Genomic DNA, 17,697 nt, shown 5'->3' on the forward strand with positions numbered 1-17,697 from the left:
AACTCCCTCTGTTAACCATTTGTGTACTGTGCCTTTTGTTTTGCCTTAGAGCACCTTGCTTTTTGCATTCAGTTGATCTGGATTACATTTCTGTTTACCTTTTGGGCCAGGTCTGGTTTGAGTTTTTGAGTTTTTGACCAGTGGAACTGCATTTAAGTATCCCTGCGTCCTTTTCCTTTGGTTTCAATAAACTCTGTTTTGAAGACACTTTTAAGTCTGGCCCTTTAAGGTGTCTGTGATTCCAACATGGGATCTTGTTGGGGTTTTATGCCAATATTTATATGTTTTTGAAGGCATTGAGTGTATGCCGTTGTTTGTTGGACTCCACCGAGTCCCTTCAGGGAGATAGGGCGGAATGGAAATAAGGTTTTATTATATTATATTATTATGTGTCAGCTGCAGTGTGTAATATGAAATGTTTGGAAAGCTCTGTTCTAAAAGCACCAGAGACTGCCAATGGCCACCGGTGCTGTAGGATATATTTCAGAGGAAGGAACTGACAAATTCACCTTTGAGGGGTTTTTTGCCAAAGGAAACCGTATAAAATTCTTGGGGTTGCTGAAATGCAACAGTCAAACTTAAAAGGCACATAGAACAGGCGACTTGAAGTATACATACACATATCTGTACATATGAACTTTTTGTGATGTTTCCCTTTATCATTTGAATACGCTAGAGGTCACTGTGGTATCACTGCAGGACTGCAAAGGAAAAAAGGCCAGGATACCATTAATTCTGCTGAATCGAACTCAATCTTTTTAGGACAGGGTAACATAAGTAAACTCAGAAAATTCAATTATATGGAAGTTGCTCTGTTATTCCATTTACTTCTCACCTCAAGATGACAAGCTATAAAGGTGGTGATACGTAGGTGTTGCTCCAAAAGTGTGATGAAAACCTTGTGTTCTGCTTACTTAGTCTGCTTCCAGACTTTGTTTTCAAGCATTTATTATGCTATTAGTGCATAAGTAAATCAGACTTTAGGACAGAATCCATTAAAACCCATGCTTGAAGTGCATACATGACAATGACCAAAATTTGTTCTTATTTGTTTTCTTATGAATTTTTAAATGCTATAAACAGACTGTCTATGATAAGATTGTAAACAAGTGAAATATCCAGTGTTATTTTCCATTTCCCCATGATTCTTTGTCTCAAGAGTCATTTTGATCTGAGATTAATGTCTTACAAAAAATAGATATAACTAGTTTTTTGGCAGAGATCAACAGATTTTCCCCAGGAGAACCACAATCAGGAATTACTATTTTGGGTAAGTGACAAAGAAGTCAATAGATTCCAGCTGCAGAAAATATGCTATGCTGTAAACTTTTCCACCATATTTCCAACATGTGAAAAATTCTTTGCGAATTTCCAGAATTTATACTACCCATATAGTTTTGTAAGTGATAGTTTGTGCTTATATACTCTTAACCATACTATGAAAACATAGTAAGGCAGTCCCCAAGTTACGAACATGATAGGTTCTGTAGGTTTGTTCATAAGCTGAATTTGTAAGTCGGAACAGGTACTCTTTAGTGTAACTCCAGCCAGATATAAATATTTTTAGCTTTGGATAGCATAGGGAAGAGTAAACACCTCTGTGGTGTTTGTTTTGCCGTCTGTGTCCCCATGTTCAGAAGAATTCACCTCACTTTTTGTCCCTGTGATAATTGGATTTTGAAAAAAATGACTTGTTGTGGAAACAAGGATTGGTGATAAAGCTTCAGTGGAGACATCTTTTCTCCATAATAACTCTTTCAAGAGTGAATTTCCCTTCCTTAGGGTAGATTTCTCTCATTTCCTGTTGTCTCACCTCCGTTAACTACAAGTCTTTTTTTATCAGATGTTTGTAACTCAGGGAATGCCTGTGCAGTCCTACTAAGACAGTCCTTTTGACTCAGGAAAATATAGTTGCTTGACTCTTCCACAAGCTCAAGCATATCAGATCCTTAGCTTGAGCACATCAGAAAGAAGCACAAATAATCTTAACCAAAGGTATACTACAACTCTGCAGTTATCCCAGTCCGTGGGAGTTTAAGGCACTGCTACCCAAAATTATAACAGGATTAATGATTGATTGATTCATTGCTTGATCGATTGCTAATTTGCTATAAAATTGCAGGCAGCAAGCAACAAGGAAAATTACAAGCAGTTGTGGTGAAAGGGGGAAAGGGAACCCAGCCCAAATCATGAAAGAACCCTTTGAGAAGTCAAAAACGGTAAAGCATTAAGAAGGGGAAATGAAACTCTTCATGCACCTGTTAGTTGGCATTCCCAGTTATCATGTGAACAAACAGGATGCTGGATACCTATGTTTCCGAGAGGTGTACATCCTGAAGAGCTTCTGTTTATTACTATAAAGCTTACTAGGAGTGAGGGGAAATAGAGGATCATATTACTAAGCATTCCATGTGAGGGAAGGGTTAGGTTTTCCACATAAGCTGTCTCAGATCACTACCAATGTCCTTTTCTCTTAACAAGCAATGAAGTAACGAGCCATGTTTAATAGGCCAAAAAGCAATCAGAATTTTGAATATGAGAATTCTCATCCCAACGAGCCATCACATTAGTCTTTCTTATCAGTCTACTAAAGTGTACAATTATAACTTTGGAAATACATGCTTACGATTAGAATGTACAGTATGACCCCCTTATCCAGATTTGATGTCCACATATCACTTACCCCACTGCAAATAATATTTATTTATTTACTTTATTTTTATCCCACCTTTCTCCCAATATAGGGACTTAAGGGAGCGAATAAAGTAAATAAATGAAGAATATCCCCCTCCCTTGGAAGTTTGTGGGTTCTCTAGGTCCTCCATTGCAATTCTAGGATATGCTTCCAGCCCAAGTATAATCAAAATATAAGGGTTACTATTTTCCATGGTTTCCGTTATCCATGGGATATGGGTCTTGGAACATATCCCCCATGGATATGGGAGTCGTGCTGTATTATTTCAATATAACAAGATAGTATAAACTTCCTTCCCTAACATAATAAAACAATATATTTGGCTAACTGTTTTAAGTTATTTATAAAGGTCTTGACATGAGGTTTAGGTGGGATACAAGTTCTAATACTCCCTAAACAATCTTGCAAAAATGAATTGTAAGTAAAATTTGTAGACATTTTAATTGACTCATCATTTGTATGTGAGATATTGTATGCAATCTAAGACATGTGAAACACTTGAAGAACTTTTTGACATGTTTCCTACTGCCTTCATATAATAATTCATGTTGTTTCCCATAAAAACATGAAATCTATCAGTTTTAAATATTCAACTTCAGGTGAAATGAGGAAACAAAACCTATTAGGCGCATTTCAGAGTTGACTGTTAATATTAATTACTTATTTGTTTGCAGAAAGACTTAAGATTACATAGATGTTCCAAGGCACTGTTTGACTACTGGCATCTGCTATGTATGTTTGATTACTGAATAAAAAAACCTTATGCCTAGAAAGCTATCACCAGGAATCACTATTGGCCTTTCCTGAATATTCATAAAAGAAGCATATTAGATTTGCCAAAAAGAGCAGTTGCCACGAAGCACATCAAAATCAAAGATTTCTCATGAAACCTAAAAAGGCTGTCATATGTTGCAATCACATTGTGTGTAAAGGCGAAAAAAATAATAAATTTATATCCTGCTTTAAGAGCTACTGTTAAGTGTGTCCTACTCCTTTACCCGCTCTTCCCCAAGTATTTCTCACGGGATCATTTGTTTGGGTTAGTCTTTAAGATTGAACCCCCACTTTCACTCACTTTGTGGCTTGGGAGAATCACTGTCTCCGAGCTGACGCCATAGTCTGTTGGGAATTAAATGAAAAAAAGAATTCTATATATTGTTGGACTTCAACCCACAGAAGTGCTAGCAGCTAGCATGACCAATGGTAGACACAGAGAGAGAGTGAATGCATGTGTATGTGTTTTCCTATCTCCTGCATAGCCATTAAAGCTACTTTAAACTTGGAAGGTGTATTATGAGGATATGGATACTAAGGCTATTGCTGCTGTTATTTTTTAAAAGGATCGATGTGTTCTTTTTAAAGGGGGGAAGGACAAAAAGAAATACAAAGAATGGGGAAGAAACTGAGGGGTTTCTAATCCAGGGAAAGCTCCTACTTTGCTAAGATGCGCAATACAAAGCATAAATAATTTTAAGACAATAACAACAAATAAAAAGATCACTTATTTTAAAGGCTAAATATGAATTTAAAAAGAAGAGTATGCCTGAAAGGATAAATGATGAAGAAAATAGAATGCTCTTGCTGACTGTTTATTATACAACGAAAATGCATGAAAATGTGTATTAATCCTTTTTACAGTATGAATGTGAAAATTCAGTTTTTAACAATGTCACCTAGAAGTCGTTGGAGTATACATGTCAAAAATGATGATGATGACTGATGATGACGTAAAAATTAAAATTGACTCCATGGCTCCATCTCCACTAGTATATAATCCAGTTTTAGAATGCAGGTTAACTGCACCGAATTGGATTATATGGCAGTATACTCATATAATCCAGTTCAATTCAGCCTAATCTGCATTATATGAGTCTACACCAGTGGTTCTCAATCTTTGGGCCTCCAGGTGTATTGGACTTCAGCTCACACAGTTCCTAACAGCTGGTAAGATGCCTGGGATTTCTGGGAGTTGAAATCCAAAATACCTGGAGGCTCAAAGGTTGAAAACCACTGGTCTACACTGACCATTATAATGCAGTTCAGACTGCATTACATGGCAGTGTAGATGGGGCTGATGACAATTTGGGGGGCTTTTGTGAGTAAATTCAAAAGGCAGCATGGAAACATCATAAATGCTATTCTAATTTTTATTGTTATGATAATAGATGTATGGCATTGAAACAATAATAGTAGTAATAATAATTGATTACATAACTATATGTATCAATTTAATTTATTCATAGTGCATTCAATAAAAAGTAGTTATGTTTCTGTGGAACTAATGAAACTAATGGAATTCTGAAAGATTTTAGGAGAAAGTGCATAGGATCCATGCTTGAACTTCCTAACAGTTAGTGATGGAAAAACACACTCCCAAATCCCATCTTGAGCAAAATATCGTATCCAACCTTTCCATTACTCTAAGAGAAGATGATCACTAAATAAATTCAAAACATGGGTAAAAAATTACTACCCATCAAATTAAGATGGTCCAAATAGTAGTAGTAGTAGTAGTAGTAATAATAATAATAATAATAATAATAATAATAATAATAATAATAATAATAATTTATATAATCTTTTCCACCAAAGGATAGAAATTCAAATTCAAACCTGGCTATCTGTTTTTAGGACTGATATCTTAGAATCTAAAGATGGTGAAGTTCATGTGAGGGTGTCATTTACCTTGCTCATATGTTTTTGGTATTTGCAGGTTTTTGGACCAGTGTGAAACTAAACCAGTGATCCTCAGCTACTGCATGAATTTTGCCTTTGTTGCTTTTGTAAGTAATTAGACTAATTTGTGAAAGTTAAGTGTATCCTCAGTCTCATCAAAGGTTAAAGGTAACATACTCCTGATTGTCCAATGCAGGTGGCAATACAAAGAAAGTGGCCATCGTGTTGTCGAAGGCTTTCATGGCCGGGATCACAGGGTTGTTGTATATTTTCCGGGCCATGTTCCAGAAGTATTCTCTCCTGATGTTTCACCCACCCACATCTATGGCAGGCATCCTCAGAGGTTGTGAGGTATGGAGAAACCATCATCTTTTATGCCACACTTACAAACTCCCACAAACACATATCCAGGCAATTGCTGGAAATGGTATTATGTGGGCTAATATTGTCAGATGCAAGGGTCCCTGTTAGATCAAAACTCTGTTGTAGTAGAACTGTTTGATAATGCCTATTGTACTTCATAGAACAGGGTACTTCAAAGTTTCCTCATTGCTCAAAATCTTACTGTTTTCAAGCCATGCAGTAAGAGAATGGTGGCATGTGGAAATGGCTCCATTTTCTCCAAGGGGGCCTAATTCAGACATTTGATTAGCAGGACAGGCAAAAGATGCCTGCCTCTCTGTTTTTAGCCAATCACAGTAGCAAAGTTACAGAAGGCAGAAAAAGAAAAGTCTCATAACTACTTAGCATGTATAAACATATAAATCCTCCTTTCAAGTTATAGTCATATAAAGACAGATCCAGACATAGTCTTCTTACTTATGTAATAAAATAAACCACTTTGTAGATTTTGAAATGTTTTAAACATGCATCAACAAACAAGTTGTGACTTCCTTTCTATACACTTGTTTTCAGTTTCTGTTACAGAAGATCTTTCAAGTTCTGATTTCTTTGGCTCTCAATACGGTTCTTTCTTGCATCTATTACATTGCATCATAGAATAGCAGTCTGCTCCTAGTCTACTCTGTTACAGCAGAATCTAAATATTAAGTTGGGAAAAGTTGCTGAGCATCTATTGGACAGTGTTTGATCCCCTTTGCAACAAACATTAAAACTTTATTATTTGTATTGTCATTCCTATAATTAGATCCCAGTATAGTTTTTATTCACAGCATTGCACTAGTATATTTTGAGCGTGCCCTCTCAAAGATGTGCACACTTTCTGAAATTATGTTAAGATTTATTTAAAAACATATAGAAACACCACAAACCTGCTCGATGCTTCACCTTGTTCTTTCCTTCATGTTTCAGTGAAGGGAAGAGAGAACATTTGAGGAAGAAAGAAATTTGTTATGCTGGTAGTAACCATCACGATATAGTTATAAATACTGTTTCATAAACACTGAATTGCATTTGTTAATTAAATTAATAGGTTTAATAACATTTTATAAAACAAGCAACATCATTCATATAATGACAGTGATACCAGAAACATATTCCAAGAACATACCAATGCATGCTCATGGGCTTCGTATGCACAGCCATGGGGTGAGTTGGCAAAGCGCATATTAGGCAAAATGCAGTGGTCATATCCAAAGAATAGAAATTGTAGGCTACTTTGAGTTATATAAATTAAACTTAACAGCTGGAATAGAGATATGACATCAAAGGATTGATTCTGTTTATTCCAGGGCACCATTTCCCTTGGTCTAAACTGCACCTTAATATATTTTAAATAGTCCTATCTGTTTAAAATATATTAAACCTCCCCACTTCTTTCTGCTCCTGAAAATATGTTTGGGACAGCCATGGAAAATAAGATGAGGTGCTAGGGACTAAAGGGAGATACTGCTATGAAGCACTTTTTTCTAAAGGGCTTTGTGATTATTTCCAAATGCAGAAAGGGTCCTTCTGTTTTCAGAGGAGCAATTCTGAGCCCAATCCAGTATCCTTCAGTATAATTAAGGATTAAAATGTCAATGAATTTTTCTGCTATCTGCAAAATTTTCTCTAAAATCTGTTTGAATTTTTAAATATATTTTTGAATATTTGCTTCCAGCAATTGATTAATTGTGAGCTGTATTCATAGCAATTCTTTGAAATACACAAATCAGTTTTCTGAGCCCATTCATTTGCAAGAGAATGAAAAGATGGGTAGACAAACTAGGAAGACATATAATCTCCACAACCCTATGCTTTGAAACAGTGTTTGGTTCTATGTCTGTTTGTGTTAAGCCATACATATAGCTTTGTGTCCTGTTACTCAAGAGGTTTAACATCCAATAACGTCTTGGCTACACAGAAGAGACGTGTGTATGTGGGGAAAAACAGGGAGGCTCCAAGGTTATAGGAAGATAGTTTAGGCTCTGTTTGTAATTTCATGCATTCCTATTCTTACAGCTACACATAGGAACATAAATCTTTGAAATATCCATATGAAAACACAAGATGGTAGACTTACTAAACAGACATGAAATCCTACCTCCCTCAAATTATGAGGCAACGTTATACCATATGGAAGCATGTAACTCAGCCTAATATCTGAGTACATTTCACTTCCAGAAAATACTCAGGCTCAGATTTTCTACATAAGTATCTAGGGAAATGAAACTGATATATTATCATAGAGATGTTGACTATACATCCCTTCCAAACTGATTGTACTATAATTCCTAGAAGCATATCTACTATCAAGTTTAATTGTCTGAAAACAATAACAACTGGAGAGCGTTTGATTACTTTATATTTTTAATGCACAATTTCTGCCAAAATGAGCAGACCGTATTTTTGCTGACCGAATTTTGCCTTCAGCTGGAAGGATGCTGTCTCTTTGACTACAGTTGTCTTGCCAAGGAGCGTAGCTGAAGAAATGTTGATATTTTTATCAGCATTTTCAAAGAAGCATAATGTAGAATGCCACAAATCTCTTTTGTTGAAGGTGGACGTTACCAAACACTCCTATCAATATAACACGTTGAATAAGACTGGTGTGTATATATGTGAGTTTTGTTGCTAACACCCTCCTACATGTTTCGCACAGAAGAGGAAACATGTGGATCTGAACTGACAATAAGAATAACAAGGTGACATTTAAGCTTCTGTTTAATAAAAAGACGCAGAATACTCTGCAAAAGGAATGCAGTAGCAAATTGTTTACTGTGCACAAACCAAATGCTTGAATTTGTCATTTTTCTGATCTAAATGCCACGTGCCACATCTTTCGGCAGTACAAATTAGTGTTGCCCTTTGACTACAGTGAGAGTACCGATTTAGACAGCTGAGAATTAATGCTGGAAAGTAAGGAAAACCTGTTGTCTTTTCCATCTGTATACCCAGTAAATATGATAAAATACTATGCAGTGGAAGCCAGGAGGTATAGGCTGCTATAAATCGTGAATAGGTAATGCCTCTCTATATTAAGTAGGATAAATTAGCACTAGCTGAGTTGAACACAGGTAATTTGCCTAGGTTTGTTAAGAAATTAACTTTCAGCAGAATTCTGAGGAACTGAAAAAAATAAATCCTTGTGTTGCCATATTGTATGAATAGTTCAGAAGTAAAAGAAAATGGGAAGGAGAGGACTTTTCTTATGTTTGCAGACTGTGTAATTGGCTCAGTTTGTGACCTGAGCTCTCCCTAATAAAAAAAAGACAATGAAATGGGTTGGGGTGGGGAGAAAGAGAAAGAACATGGCAAAACCATACACTGTTTTTATGAGCTCAAACAGAGACAAAGTACAGCACCAGCTGCCATATTTTACCTACTTTGTAGGGCTGCAGGTATGCAAGGCCTTCAAATGAGGCTTCCAGGTAGCAATGGAAACTGATTTCTCATCAGCAGCATAACTACGCCATACACACTATGTGCAGAATAGGTGGTAAAGAAAGAAAGAAAGAAAGAAAGAAAAAAAGAGGCAAGAGGGAGCAGGGGATGAAACAAAAATGGAAAAGCGTATTAGTAAACCAATAAACATCATGGGTTTTTTGTATCATTCATAGCACTGATACATGCCTGAAGGATGGAAGAATACTTTCATAATATCGCCAGGTGGCTGTCAGGTTTGTTCGTCTGGAATCAGTAGAATAAAACCGCCAAGTAGCCTGGTGTGAGGAAACAATAGAAAGCACAAAGGAGCCAACAATATATGAAATGAAGCACTGTTATTGGTATGGAAACTCTGGATTTGATTCAAGATGGAGGACCTGTTCCACTGGTTTAAATAATTAGTTTAGTAGGCTTATACCTGCAAAGTGCAATGAACACTGGGTGACAACTATTTAACAGTATAAGAAAACAATTCATGGAAATGTCACTATTATCACATCTTTATGGAAATATTTAACTGCACCACTTCACTTGTGACTTATTTTCACAGAACCCCTTTATGCTTGTAAGTGAACTGTGATGAAAAACGCTGTACTTGTGTATTTTGAAAGCATTACATACCAAGTCCCTCAGTTTTTAAAGGAACTGTCTCAGGTACTGCAATATAATTTTGACCAATGCTTCTTAACAAGATAAAGGAATTGAAGACCAGATCCTGGACCTTGTAACATATCATACAAACTATTGTTACAGGTAGACTTAAAATTACTGGATATAGTCTAATTTTTCTAAATATTTGCTTAACAGTTAAAATTAATTCCAGTTTAGAATTTTTAAAACAACCACACATCACTTTCAGAATTTTGTTTTAAATCTCCAATTTTTCAGCATGGTTACTGCTCCTGAAAAAGCAGTTTTCACAAGGTCATATCCCTGTATACACTGGTAAGCATTTTATAAATCCCATAATTATGACTTGTATGAGCAACCTGTTGACAATTTTGGAACAGTGATTTGTGTTTCAAAGCTTTTCAAAATTGTCCCCTATCATTTCAGTGTAAAATGGCATTTATATCACATGAAAAATGTATCAATTTAGGTACTAAGCAAAGTATAAACACCGACCAACACTATCTGTTCTCCAAAATGATTTTGACAGATGATTGTATCGAAACAGTTAAAAGCCTTTGAATATGTCTTCACTGTTGCTTGAAGATTTGAAAACATAGACAAGACTTTGCCAACTCTCACCAGCACTGTCATGTTACATAGGCCAAGTCTGATGGGCGTTCGAGTCCAAAACACCTGTTGTGATTCAGCTCTGAAATGTGGCTTTTGTGAAAAAGGAATGCTTTTACCAGTTTTTTCTTTGAGTTCATCCGGCATGGCTTCTTTAGGCATATTTTGAATCTCGTGAAAGGGCACTAAATGGGTTACTCAGATAGTTCTTACTATGTGTCTACTAGCAAACACTGGGAGCAATGCTTGTGGGATTTTCTGTTTCATGTACCAAAAGAACTTGGACAGCGATACACCATCACTAATGCTGTGCTACAGGGGCAAGTTGCTGTTTCATCTCAGGAAACATAACATTTTGGGCTCTCCTGCCTGGTCTATATTCATAGTAGTAGCTAACTCTGGGAATAAAGAGCTATAGGTAAAACCTCTGAAGAGATTGCACTCAATATTTTACCCTGTCATACTCATGGTTTGGGATTAATTAGTGGTTTGCACAAGCTTTATCCTAAGATGGTTAGTTGAACATAACCAGCCTATAGCTGTATTCTAGGTACACGTTGGCAAAGGTGATTCATACTTTTCCCTCCCTAAAAGCAAAAAACATATCCTTGGTCATTCATTGATATTTTAACAGAGTACTGCTGAGGGTTGGGGAGCTCTCTCTCTCTCTCTCTCTCTCTCTCTCTCTCTCTCTCTCTCTCTCTCTCGTATGTCTCAAATAAAAAGGAAGGTATCTGTGTTGATCAGGAGCTGCACTGAATTTGTGAACCTAGAACTCGTTTGGTAATTGTGTTATATTAGCAGTTGTGGCACGTTGCCTTCCCACCCAGTTATCATTTTGGTTTGTGACTGGGAATGTTCTGACTGTTACCTCCTAGGCAAGAATAAATGATAAGCTGGGGAAAATATCTGAATGATCCCCAAAAAGACATTTGGCAGTTGTACTTCATGGGCATAACCCAGCATAATTTGAGAGTATGTTTGTCTGCCAAAACATTTCAGAGGAGACTTTTTATGGCTTTCTAAAGAACGATACTATACATAGAGCAAGGGAGAACAAGAACAACAAACACAGTGGGAGTAGTTCTGAGCCCTTATACAATATACATTAGACAAGCAACAACAAAAGAGATCCATTCAGGCATCATAATAATTTTTGAATAGAATGCCTCTTGATTCAACTGGGTGTGAAAAAGCCAAGTTATTCAACATACATCACTGAGCTCACAACAACAAAGTGAAGTCTAGTGTTAAAAAATAAATATAATTCAGTAAGGGAGCCATTTGCAACATCAAATATGGTAGTAAATTGTACTTTGACACATCAGTACCATCACTCTAATGTTATTTTAGGAAAAACAATTACGTTCAGTCATTCAGACTGCTGTTCTGAATGCTTTGGACAAATACCTTTTCATGCAAACTGAATGCATTACTTCCTGACATACTGTCACAGTTCAACTATTAAAAATGCAATGAATATGTGTTACTGTGAACTACCCTCAATTAATGAAATATTATGTATCAGTTTTTCAAGAAACCCATATTGTAAATGTCATTACGTAAATCCTTGTAGTTCTTTTTAAATGAGAACCAAACTGTGCACATGAAACATATTAAAGGCAAGCATAACAGAGCTCTGTGGGTGTCAACAGGATTTTTTAGGTTGATTTCAATGGAGGATTACACCTAAAGACTCCAGTTCAACAAAGCTAATACTGAATGATTATGGTTGCATGTACATACTAGTATTCCTTTTTGAAAACCCAACTATGTTGTTGAGCAGGGGAGCCAAAGACACATGAGGCAAAACCCAGCCTCTACTCCTAAGCAGCTGTTGGATTTAACCAATTTTAAGGTACAGTGTTCCCTCACTTATAGCTGGGGTTAGGTTCCAGGACCACCCACAATAAGTGAAAATCCGTGAAGTAGGGACGCTATATTTATTTTAATATTTATACATTATTTTAGTAGTTATACACTATTTTAAGTCTTTATTAACCAATTGTGTGTTGATAAATCCCCTCCTTCTCCTCCTGTTGCCGCCTGGGCTCCTTTTCTGTCCTTTCGGCTTCTCCTTCCTCCCTTCCTTAGGCTGTAAATTGTAAATTTTTATCTATATATATAAAAGGATAAAAAAAATTCAGCCTAGGACAAAACAACAAAACTACACATCCCAGAAACACTAAACTTGGCAACACAACCCCTTATCCATGCCTCTATGTTCATACAACAAAAAGAAAAGAAAAATAAAGTCCTAATTAGAGGGAAAGGAATAATAGTCTTTTATCCAATTGCTGCCAGTTAGAACTCTGCCCACTTGGTCTCCTAGCAACCTACTCAGCCCAGGGGACAGGCACAGTTAGGCCTCAGGCCTCTTCCCCACTGCCTATAAAATACAGATTATCTGATTTTCACTGGATTATATGGCAGTGTAGACTCAAGGCCCTTCCACACAGCTATATTACCCATTTATAATCTTATATTATCTGCTTTGAACTGGATTATCTTGAGTCCACACTGCCAAATAATTCACTTCAGTGTGCATTTTATACAGCTGTGTAGAAGGGGCCTCATATAATCTAGTTCTAAGCAGATAATATAAGATTATAAATATACAGTAGAGTCTCACTTATCCAACATAAACAGGCCGGCAGAACGTTGGATAAGTTGGATAATAAGAAGGAATTCAGGAAACGCCGATTAAACATCAAATTAGGTAATGATTATACAAATTAAGCACCAAACATCATGTTATACAACAAATTTGACAGAAAAAGTAGTTCAATGCTCAGTAATGCTATGTTGTAATTACTGTATTTACAAATTTAGCACCAAAATATCATAATGAATTTAAAACATTGACTACAAAAACATTGACTACTAAAAGGCAGACTGCGTTGGATAATCCAGAACACTTGATAAGCGAATGTTAGATAAGTGAGATTCTACTGTAATATGAAATAATTACTGTGGTAATCCAGTCCAACCCAATTCTGCCATGGAGGACACAATCCAAGCACGCCCAACAGATGGCCACCCAGCCTCTCAATAATAATACAGTAGAGTCTCACTTATCCAACACTCACTTATCCAACGTTCTGGATTATCCAACGCATTTTTGTAGTCAATGTTTTCAATATATCATGATATTTTTGTGCTAAATTCGTAAATACAGTAATTACTACATAGCATTAATGTGTAATGAACTACTTTTCTGTCAAATTTGTTGCATAACATGATGTTTTGGTGCTTTATTTGTAAAATCATAACCTATTTTGATGTTTAATAGGCTTTTTCTTAATCTCTCCTTATTATCCAACATATTCACTTATCCAACATTCTTCCCGCCTGTTTATGTTGGATAAGTGAGACTCTACTGTAATAATAATAATAAGAAGAACATCATACAATCATAAGGTTAGAAGACACCCCTAAAGTTCAACTTCCTTCTACCATGCAGGACGACACAAACCAAGCACTTCTGACAGATGGCCATCCAAGATCTGCACAGTAATAATACAAATCGAATCATAGAATCAGATGGTTAGGAGACACCCCTAAAGGCCATCCAGTCCAACCCAATTCTGCCATGCAGGACACAATCCAAGCACTCCCAACAGATGGCCACCCAGCCTCTCAATAATAATAATAATCACCATCTGCCAACTGCAAAAGGCCACCCTACTGGGATCTGCACACATCATCAGAAAATACATCACACAGTCCTAGACACTTGGGAAGTGTTCGACTTGTGGTTTTGCGAAACGAAATCCAGCATATCTATCTTGTTTGCTGTGCCATACAACGTTGTTGTGTTGATGATAATAATAATAATAACAACAACAACAACAACAACAACAACATCATCATACAATCCTAAGGTTTGGAGTGACCCCTAAGGATCATCCAGCTCAACTTCCTTCTATCATGCAGGAGGACACAATCCAAGCACTTCTGACAGATGGCCATCCAGCCTCTACATGATGATGATGATGATGATGATGATGATGATGATGATGATGATGATGATGATAATAATAATAATAATAATAATAAAAGCATAGAATCCAAGAATTTGGAGAGACCCCTAAGAGCCATCCAGCCCAACCCTTTCTACTATGCAGCAGGACACAATCCAAGCATTCACAACACATGGACAACGTATACATACTATACAGGGACATAGACCCCCTCTACCTTCACCACTTTCACAGTACACAAACAACCAAATGCATACTAAACATAAAGACAACCATACAACAAGACATTCCATACCACCACTACCTCAACAAGTTCTCACCAACACCACCAGACAACGCCACAGCAACGTGTGGCTGGGCACAGCTAGTGATTTATAATAGTCTTTTAGAGTTTATTGAAAAACTGCGAAACAGCGAATCCGCAAAAAGTGAACCGCAAAGTAATGAGGGAACACTGTATTTATCTACTAGTCTGCGTAGAAACCTTGTTCCACTTTTTATAGTCCTTGACATAACTGGCATGAAGAAATCATCTGAACATGTTTCATCATGATAAATTATTTAAATAATCTTTGCATTAAAAGAACTCAGTGTAGTAACAATTGTAATAGCAGTACTTTTGAAGATCTTATTTTATGCCACTTACCTGGATTAAGCTGGCAGCAGGATTCCTTCTTTTTTCAAAATGTTTCTGACGATGCTGTTCCTGTACTTTTAATGCAAATCCTGACCCAAGAATGCCCTGGTGTACAGTACAACAAATATTATTTGTCAGGACACTAGTTTTGACAAGCAACAAGAGCACACAATACAGTAGAGTCTCACTTATCCAACACTCACTTATCCAACATTCTGGATTATCCAACGCATTTTTGGAGGCAATGTTTTCAATATATCGTGATATTTTGGTGCTAAATTCATAAATACAGTAATTACTACATAGCATTACTGCGTATTGAACTACTTTTTCTGCCAAATTTGTTGTCTAACATGATGTTTTGGTGCTTCATTTGTAAAATCATAACCTAATTTGATGTTTAATAGGCTTTTCCTTAATGCCTCCTTATTATCCAACATATTCGCTTATCCAACATTCTGCCCGTTTATGTTGGATAAGTGAGACTCTACTGTATCTGCAATCACATATACATATTATGTACATATTCCTATCTCTTACTGCATCCATGCTTTTTATCAGGCTTTATCACTCCAGTCTGTTATCTCACAGCAATATGCAATTGTTTCAACAGTTTTTGCAAATGGAGGGCACTGCCCTAACTGCATAATTGGGGGATTCTAGTGACCCTCTTACACAGCAGTGCAACTATGCAATTATGGCAAAAAAACCAAAACCAAAATTAAATTTAAAAAACCTGTGGAGCAGGGTAAAGTGGTATGACTTCAATCTTCTCAAGGTTGGGAAGAGCCATACCTACTCACAGTACAAGACTGCTGGTTTATTGGAACTGCAGTGGAATGAAACAATCACAACAGAAACAATAGTTGAACAGCAGTGATATTGGAGTGATTGATGTTTTTTTCCCTAAATGAAAAATTGTGATTAAATAACAATGGAAATGTAATACAACAACAGGAGAATGATCACGTCATATGATAAGGAAGGATCAAATATGGAACTAACCCAGTGCAACTGTGCAACACAACTATCATGTGATAAAGTCCTTCATGAATATGTGTTGTCGAAGGCTTTCATGGCCGGGATCACAGGGTTGTTGTATGTGAGCGAAACGTCAGGAGAGAATACTTCTGGAACATGTCCATACAGCCCGAAAAACATACAACAGCCCTTCATGAATACTTGAAACCAACCAATATTTGGTATTTCAAGTAGATTTGGGGATTCAGGGGTTTAAGATATAGTTCCACTCCAAGAAGGGTTTTAGGTCATGGGAGGGATAAGGGATGAACACAAAGTTTCTTCTTTTTACAGGGATTACCACTGAAAGAAAAGTGTAAGACACTGATTTTCACAATTGTTTTGTCTATTCCTAGTGCCATCTCCCACATGCTAGTGGAGGAAATACAGGGGCGGTTCAACCAGTAGGCAAACTACGTGGTTGCTGAAGGCGCCATCCTCTAGGGGGCGCAGTTGAGGCGCATCCAGGTGCCCTAATGAGCAGCTTCTTTCTTTTTTCCCCTCCCCGCTCGGGGGAGCACGCCCTCTGGGTGTGCCTCACCCTCTCCCTCCCGCATGCGTGCGCCCCCCTGCCTCCTCCTCCTAGGCTCGCGTAACGTCAGAGACGTGTGCCATTTCCGCCATCTTCTTCTTCCCCCCTCCCACTTCTAAAATCATCACCTGGCAAAAAGGTGCCGTTGTGCCGCTTCCTTCCCCTCCCCACGTGCATGGGCACCCACAGGTAAGTGCATGCTCACTCACTCACTCGCGGCTGGGAAGGAAGGTGGAAGGGGGAAGCCTGCTTGCGCACTCGCAGCTGGAGGGAAAAGGAAGGCCAAGGGGCAGAAAGAAAAAAAGAGCTGGGCTTCTTCCTCCTGATCTGGCTCCCTGCCCCGCTTTAAGCGAGGGAGTTGGAAGGGAAGCCTGCTTTTGCAGCAGTTTTGTGTGTGCGCACGGGCAAGCAAACCAGAAAGCTCCAGGCCTCATCATTGGAGGAGAGGGGAAGGGAGGGGCACGTGGGCCAGGCGCACGCGCAGACTCCCTCCCTCTCTGTTGCCGCCGCCGCAGCCCAAGCTCTTCAGGGCATCCTCAGGGGTTGTGAGGTTTGTTGGAAACTAGTCAAGGGAGATTTTTATACTTGTGAAAGGTCCAGAGTGGGAGAAAGAAAGAACTCTTGTCTGTTGGAGGCAGGTGTGAATGTTTCAATTGCCCACCTTGATTAGCATTGAGTAGCCTTTCAGCTTCAAAGTTTGGCTGCTTCCTGCCTGGGGGAATCCTTTGTTGGGATGATTTATTATTATTATTATTAGGCCTTGCTCCCAGGAACCAGAATGGATGTCCAAAGAACTTCTAACTGAGCTAAAGCTCAAAAGTGACATGCACAAGAAGTGGAAAAGGGGAGAAATCACCAAAGAAGAATTCAAACGTATAGCCAACTCCTGTAGGGAAAAGGTTCGCAAGGCTAAAGCGCAAAATGAGCTCAGGCTTGCCAGGGACATAAAAAACAACAAAAAAGGTTTTTTTGCTTATGTTGGTAGAAAAAGGAAGAAAAAGGAGGCGATAGGGCCACTGCAAGGAGTAGATGGGGTGATGGTGACAGGGGATAGGGAAAAGGCAGAACTGCTTAATGCCTTCTTTGCCTC

The 17,697-nt window shown here is 37.7% G+C and overlaps 1 protein-coding gene across 5 annotated transcripts in view; it reads right to left on the bottom strand.

The window, feature by feature from the left end:
* Window positions 1-17,697, bottom strand: part of kcnq5 (potassium voltage-gated channel subfamily Q member 5) — a 425,255-nt gene that overhangs the window by 28,618 nt on the left and 378,940 nt on the right. For 3 of the 5 annotated variants that reach the window (XM_008118729.2, XM_062969057.1, XM_062969058.1), the window contains 3 exons: window positions 15,065-15,160; window positions 9,136-9,230; window positions 6,643-6,669 (listed from right to left, as the gene is read on the bottom strand). In XM_008118729.2, the coding sequence (XP_008116936.1) occupies window positions 6,643-6,669; window positions 9,136-9,230; window positions 15,065-15,160 (218 nt within the window). Of the gene's footprint in view, window positions 1-3,770; window positions 3,815-6,642; window positions 6,670-9,135; window positions 9,231-15,064; window positions 15,161-17,697 lie in introns of all 5 variants that reach the window. The other 2 variants (XM_062969059.1, XM_016996619.2) reach the window with 2 other exon arrangements.

This window comes from Anolis carolinensis, chromosome 1, assembly GCF_035594765.1.
Source record: "Anolis carolinensis isolate JA03-04 chromosome 1, rAnoCar3.1.pri, whole genome shotgun sequence".
Lineage (NCBI taxonomy): Eukaryota > Metazoa > Chordata > Lepidosauria > Squamata > Dactyloidae > Anolis > Anolis carolinensis.